Source organism: Penaeus chinensis, chromosome 16 (genome assembly GCF_019202785.1).
Source record: "Penaeus chinensis breed Huanghai No. 1 chromosome 16, ASM1920278v2, whole genome shotgun sequence".
NCBI lineage: Eukaryota > Metazoa > Arthropoda > Malacostraca > Decapoda > Penaeidae > Penaeus > Penaeus chinensis.
In genome coordinates this window covers 29,527,730-29,535,229 of record NC_061834.1, presented here as the reverse complement: position 1 = coordinate 29,535,229, position 7,500 = coordinate 29,527,730, and the positions used below count along the sequence as shown (strand labels likewise).

Below are 7,500 nucleotides of genomic sequence, written 5' to 3'. Positions count from 1 at the left end.
TACGAGGGATATGAGTGAATATATATATATATATATTTTTTTTTTTTTTTTTTTTTTTTAATCAATCATAGTAATAAGCACAACAAAGGACAACAGAGGAGATAGTAATATCCTTGTTAATATTGTGCACTTGTGACTCTGCACATCCAAGGCAAGTTAATTTCAGTTATAAAAATCTATTAATGTAGTCAGCATTTAGCAGATTTTTACAACAATGGGCAACAATATACAATCTGTAATTAAACTTCTACTATTTATGTTGTGAGTGTTTAACAGATTTCCATAACAAAGGTTACCTATATACAATCTGTATTTTTTTTTTTTTCTTCTATCAGTTAAAAGATACAAAACTACTTATGCTGTATTTCTAACTCTTCATCATTCACCTCCTCAAAGTGGGTTAAAAGCCATGTGCAATTAATAACTTGGTATTATTCTGCTGTTTTGCACTTCAGTTATATGCATAACTATCCATCAGTAAAGTACTTCCAGGTATTTTATAAGTTTAGATGCCATGAAATCTATAAAACAGTTCACTTGAATTATGGTCTTCATCAAGAGGTATATCAAGAAAAGAATCTCTGATCAAGAGTTTACACACATGTTATTTTTTCAAGAAGGTAATGAAAGAACAGGAAATTAAGGGCCTCAAAATTCTCACTGATGCGCTGGTAATTAAAGCAAGAAAAGAGATCGTGTACTGTATGTTGTATTGAATAAAAAGCACAACCAATCCCAGACGCAGTATGTAAATAAATATTTTTTTTTTAGTGCTTTATGCTATATTGAAAATAGTGCATAACCAGTGCCATATGTAAACTTGAAAAAAAACAATAAATTAATAAATAAAATTTTAAAAAATAGATAAAAGATAAAAGGAATAAACCTACACATAAATCGTTGCAATGAAGACGCTCACGCAGGCCAGCACGAGAAAGACGATTCCAGAGAAGACCTCGAGAGTGCTGTTGTAGACAGCGGTGTAGACGGGGCTGACGGGGACAGGAAGGAGCGCCTCTCCAATCCCGATCACGGAGAAGACGGCGCCTATCTCCTGCTGCTCAGCCAGCTTTGACAGTGCCCCCGCGAGAGCACGAAATGCCGAAGCACGAAGTCTTTGCAACCCGACACCACTATATACGTGATTCTTGTGAGTGGATGTAATATGTCTAAGTGTGTCTACGTCTTCAAAAGATCACTGAAACTTGTTAATCACAACTTGTTACCATGTGTGGTTTTATATCGATGTATACATACCCAAATAGAAGACCCAAGATGCAGGAGCTGTGCCCATTAGGACGCCATAAAATAACTGCGAGATGGAGACAAAGAAGGACAGCATGGTATCTCTCATGCCAAGGCGGTAGCTCAGGATAGGCACCACCACGCAAGCCGCTGCGGTGAAATAATATTTGATCTTTCGCTTAATTTGTAATCTTAACTCGGTTGTCGATTATGAAAGTCCAAGAAATTTATGTACGATTATAACAATTCTTACGAGGATGATCAAATCCATCAATGGAAGACCTTCAGATTCAAAGGAAGGGAGAACGAAGTTTTACAAGATAGGAAAACTGAATCACTTTAATGTCCTTTATAATCAGAAAATGTGAAATGAGAAAATGCTGGGGAAACCTTTATCTGTCCAAAGATATCTCACCTATGATAGAAATTGGAGTTCTGAATATACTCCACACTGTAAAGTTGAAATAATTCCAGTCAAACTTCTTCCGGGTATAAAGGAATATAAAGGAGTCGTCGTCGTCTGAGAACAGAATATTATATGACTAGAAACATTTTTTTTTAGCTCCATTTCATATACACATTTGAGGAACATTAGCTTTTAATCACAACTACGTATATAGTTTTACCATCATTCGTAAGTAAATGCTTTTCGTGAGACAAGTGAGTAAAGTTGAGAAATACCGATCTGAATTAAATGGAAGAGTATACTGGCAGACATCATGAAGAGAGAAATGCAGACAATGTGGCCAAGGATCTGCGGTCGCCCTCCGCTCTCCCGGTTTCTCAACACTACTTGGAATGGCGTCTTGGTTGTCTCTAAAGACAACATTTTCTTCTTCCCGTCTTGTTCCTCCTCGCGTCCAGGTGGTTTATCGTCGAACCTGGCCACAACATAGACGGCCGAAAGGGCTGAAATGACGACTTCAATCCCGAAGACCAGCATGTAGCCACTGGACTGGTAGTTCACCGTCCCGAGAGCACTGCCGACGGGGGATGAGAGCAAGTACATGATGCCAGCGATAGAAATCCGCGAAGTCCTTGCCTGCGTACCAGTAAGATCGCCGATTATAACATACGCAGCCATGTAGGCGGCCATAACGTTGCCACACAAACCGTAGGGGATGTGAGAGAGTTGGATGAAATAGGGCTGAAGGGTCCAAAAATAGGCGTTGGCCATGAGACCCGCAGCCTTCAGCGTCGCAGAAGCAATGGGAGACGGCGACTTCGCGTGTCACTCCAGACGCCCTGGAAAATGAGTACGAGGACGGGAGGGCCGAGCTCGATCCACTGGGAATACATGCTGTACTTATTGGTGATCTGCTGGATGATGTCTTGCTGTTCGACATACTTCCCTGAGTCCAAACCTCCACACACCTCTTCGCTGTAGTTCATCTGGATTAAGCAAGTCTTATCCAAAATCATATTCGTCTCGAATACTCCCTCCACCGCCGCCGAGAGGGAGTGAAGAAACATCGCCGGTTCCACTGTGACGTACGACAGAAACCGCTTGAATCTGCTTTGGCGCAATGGCTGTGTTTCATCTTCGTCCAGAGACTCTCCCTCGACTTCACGTGGAGATGATGACGTGGATGAATATAAAGACTTATTTCCTATGGATTTACTTAGAAGCGGATCCGTTTCTTCGAGGGCTGACGTCCCCATGCCAGTTGGAAGGATACTTTTTTCCAATTCACTTCGTAGCTCACTTTTTCTTCTTTTAGCGAGACTTTAGAAAGCTTTTTTTCTCCGATTTTTATACTAAGTTCTTATATAGACAATTGCCAGTGCAGACTGTGAAACTGGCGATATGCGACTAAACAGTAGTAACCGTATTTCCTATGTTAATTTTCTCCTCGTATTTCCTATGTTAATTTTCTCCTCGTATTTCCTATGTTAATTTTCTCCTCGTATTTCCTATGTTAATTTTCTCCTCGTATTTCCTATGTTAACTTTCATTTGTATTATAAATATAAAAGCTAGCAAGTGAAAATCATAGAGATAGAAAATCATGTTCTATACATTAAATTGTTCCATGTATCACCAGGAAAAGTTCTTAATAACATATATCAGATATTATTCAAAGCAGATCTGACTCATAGGTAGCAAGAAATCTTATCTATTCAACAGCATTAGTGTACCATGACATAAATATGAACGTAATTATCAGTGGCAATGATAAAGTAATGAAAAATATCTTTACCACAAACTTAACCAAAGGAAAAGTTATATTTAACATTTAGGAAAACAAAAAGAAAGCGTGGGTGTGTGTGTGTGTGTGTGTGTGTGTGTGTGTGTGTGTGTGTGTGTGTGCGTGCGTGTGCGTGTGCGTGTGCGTGTGCGTGTGCGTGTGCGTGTGTGTGTGTGTGTGTGTGTGTGTGCGCGCGTGCGTGCGTGCGTGCGTGCGCACGCGCGCGTGTGTGTGTGTGTGTGTGTGTGTGTGTGTGTGTGTGTGTGTGTGTGTGTGTGCGTGCGTGCGTGCGTGGAATCCAGAATGCGAAGGGGTTGGAATACAATAGAATTCAGAAAAACATTTTTATTTGACCAAGTGTTCATAAGATGATTACTGAATTAACAAAGAAACAAAACATTAGAAAACAAATAAATGATTTAATTACAGATCCCATACTGCAGTAACCACATCACATAATAAACAAATGAATGCATAGATATATAACATATATTCATAATCAACAAATACAAGAAACTCAATGAGAAATTTAGTATCACAACAGCATCATGCCATAAGGAAATTATGTGATTCGACGAAAAAATGTGAGTTCCAGATCTTCCTGGTTTTTAATGATTCTGAGTCTTATACTTATTCACAAAGAACCTCATGTTTACTGCAAATGACTGTGAGAAACCGTATGCCTCTACAGTGACGCCTTATACTTCTATTAACAATTAACGGACCTTGTGTTCATTATCACAACCGTCTTTTCTGCTCGTTCAGCTTGTCTCCCTGTCAACCCGGATGGCTACGTGTGTAGTTAATATATTCTTTTGATGTGACTAAAATTATATTAAATGAATACGTAATTATTCCAATATTATAATCTATATTTATTTGGTGAATAGATCCTAAAATACTGAAACATCCAAATGTTAAAAAAAAGGATTGATTTTGATAGTGTTCAATAATATCTTTATAAGGCATTGGATTATGGTTAGCTTTTCTTTTTGAAACTACTTTCGTTATAGTGCACTGCAGTTTGCAATTATAATAGACACAAGTTGAACTGCACGCTGACCCCCCCCCCCCCCTCCAAGGGAGCTTGAGGAATATAGAAAATAAAAATGTATAGTTTCGAAGGCCAAATCCACTAAATTTTACGAGCTCAAAACAAAACGATATGTTAGTGATTATGGAAGATCTTACCCTATTATAGGCAAAGGTGTCTCAGGATTTATTGACCTTGATCCTCCACCTACGACATGAGTCTTTCTGTTTACTATTTATTCTTGTCTAATTCCATTTCGGTTATTACGACGTCCCATCATTGATGAATTAAATGTTACAGCTTACTGCATTTTCGCTTTTTTTTTTCTTTTTTGGTGGGTTCAAGTTACATACATTCTGCGCATTGAAAGTTATGGAAGCATATTTAGTTTAACCATGGAGGGAGAAAGGGGTAGATACAGTAGTATTACCAATATCTATTTTTATTAGGGCTTAACACTTTAGCCCAAATTTATAAACTTATAACAAAAATATATATATATATATACACATATATATAGTGTTTGTGTCTTTTAGTTGATGCTGCTACATATGGTAAACAATAGAGAATGGAAAGTGTGCTTTACGTGTATTAATTATCTTTCAATTGACGAAATGACAACACCCTTGAAATGTAATTTTAAGTTATATCTTTTTACGTTGGGGGAAAAAAAAAAAAATCTGTATATCGGTTTTTATTAATAAACTTATGCATACATATATATTTACTTAAGTAGTGGCTAGGCCTTGTAACGAGAACTACACGGCACATGGCATAACTTTGTTATGCATAAATATTAAGTGGAGAATATCAATTATACGAATGAGATTAGTAGACCTGGTCTTTCCTTTCACACGTGCACCCACACACGTACACACACACGCTCAAAGACACAAACACATTTTATTTTTTGTTGTTATTGTTATTATCATTATTGTTGTTGTTATTATCATTATTATTATTACTATTTCGCTTTTGAGTGGATCATCACTGTTTTGGACACTATGTATTATTAATCCTAGATAACAAGGCACCCTGTATGACGACGGTGTTACGATTCATACCGTCAGTTCCTTGTCCTTCGGGTTTTCGAAACTGGTCAACAGCCACCTGCAAGAAACACACAGGTATTGGTTCCATGTAGTATAATATTCGCCTGCAATACAATATGCCTTATTCAAAACTCTCTGGTTCATCTATAAGGGACGTATTAGTTCATCTGTGATTAGCTGTTCATTCGAATGTTGTGCTATATATTGATGTGATTATGGAATAACTAACATAATCTGACTTAAACAATGAAACAAAACAAAAGAACTTCAATACTTCATACTTTTGGTTTACCTTTTACTTACACTGCTAGTTTTACACTGCAAGTTGGTTGCCGACGGTGGTTTTTGGAAAGAGAATCTTCCAAATAGTATTACTGATCAAGTAGAAGTACATTTCGCGAACTAAGAACTGAAGAAAATCTACTACAAAACTACAGGGTATTCAGCTCGTATAACTGAAGCGGGGATGGCATTCACTTAATTATTCAAGCTATTTAGATCGGCAAGGCTGATAGACTGGCGTGTATTAATGTACTCATGAAATAGCCTCATACTATTAATTTGGATTATATTGTCTGCGAGGACTATTTATTCATTCATTTATATATTTCTTTATTTATTAGAATACTCAATATCTATATTTTTTTCAATTATTTTAAAGACCGTAAGACTGAAACTGAATCTGCCTAATTACATTTGATTATTTATTATAAGGGTATCCTCTCTGTAAAATATGAAAAAAATAGTATTAATTTATCCGCACAATGCAGTTTAACTAGGGAACCTAATAAAAAAACAATTAAGAAAAATAAAAGAACCAATCCCGAAAAGATGAACAACAAAGAACGCTAATTACACATAGATAACAGCGATGACTACGGAGACGCCCGCCTGTACGACGAACACCATGCCAGGGAAGACCTCGAGAGTGCTATTGTAGATGACGGTGTTAAGGGGCGAGGTCAGGACGGGGAGGAGGGACTCGCCCATCCCGATGACGGAGAAAACGGCGCCCAGTTCGTCCGGCGCCACCAGCTTGGACAGGGCGCCGCGGGAACACGAAACCGCGAAGGAGAATATGTTGGTCACCGCCACGGCTGAGGACGCACACTTTTGGCTTTTGGGAACTTGTAATTATTGATTGTTATGATACGGGTGAGGATGAAGGGGTGAGGACGAAACAATGCTAATGGGCATAATAATGGCAGCAATGATTGTGTTGATAGACAGAAATACTATTAATGACAATAATGATGATAAGGATTGTGTTAGTAAACAGAAATACTGTTAATAATCATACTGATGGTAGTAACGATTGTATTAATAATGATAATGGTACCAATAACTATAGCATTAATAGAGATAATAAAGTTCATGATTATAATAGCAAGATAATGATAATGTTATAGAAAGACAATAGTAATGATGATGATAGTAATAGCATCATTATCGTATCAAATAGTTTCGTAACAAATTATTAAAAGAAGCTCTCCAATCCATTAGTATATATGCATACACCCAAGCGCGATCCATTAAAACAGACCCCCCTTAAAAAATAAACTTTGACTGACTTAGATACAGCACCCAGCCGGCAGGAGCTGTGCCCAACATGACGCCGTAAAAGATATGCGAGCAGCTGGAGATAAAAGCTATCATACCATCCTCTATTCTCAATCGGTAGCTCAGGAATGGCAACACAATGCAGGTGCCTGTAGATATTAGACTTCGATATAGTAATTCTTATCTTTTTTTTTTATCAAAACGGAGTATGGCTGATATTATACCAGGTAGAAGTTACATAATTTCGTTTTTTTAAGTGAAGTTTGGCTGTAGAGTTTAATTTTCAACGAGAGTATTAACATTCCAAACAATGATAACATCGGTGAAAATTTGACATGACAAGAAGCCTAAATATGACAAATTATCATACAACTATTTATAAGATTATTGAAATTTCATTCAACAAGAAGAACCACCGTGCA

The 7,500-nt window shown here is 37.5% G+C and overlaps 2 protein-coding genes across 2 annotated transcripts in view; both read right to left on the bottom strand.

Annotated features, from left to right (window-relative positions):
• Positions 1 to 886: 886 nt before the first annotated feature.
• Positions 887 to 2,422, bottom strand: LOC125033288. The gene is made up of 4 exons (XM_047624669.1): positions 1,927 to 2,422; positions 1,661 to 1,765; positions 1,258 to 1,395; positions 887 to 1,185 (listed from the first exon to the last, which is right to left on the bottom strand). Exons 1-4 carry the CDS (start codon positions 2,420 to 2,422, stop codon positions 887 to 889), a joined length of 1,038 nt encoding a protein of 345 aa, XP_047480625.1.
• A 2,723-nt stretch (positions 2,423 to 5,145) lies between these two features.
• Positions 5,146 to 7,500, bottom strand: part of LOC125033286 — an 18,419-nt gene continuing 16,064 nt past the window's right edge. The window contains exons 14-16 of the mRNA XM_047624668.1: positions 7,090 to 7,227; positions 6,375 to 6,615; positions 5,146 to 5,576 (exon numbers count right to left, since the gene is read on the bottom strand). Of these exons, the coding sequence (XP_047480624.1) occupies positions 5,525 to 5,576; positions 6,375 to 6,615; positions 7,090 to 7,227 (431 nt within the window). The 3' untranslated portion in view covers positions 5,146 to 5,524. The remainder of the gene's footprint in view (positions 5,577 to 6,374; positions 6,616 to 7,089; positions 7,228 to 7,500) is intronic.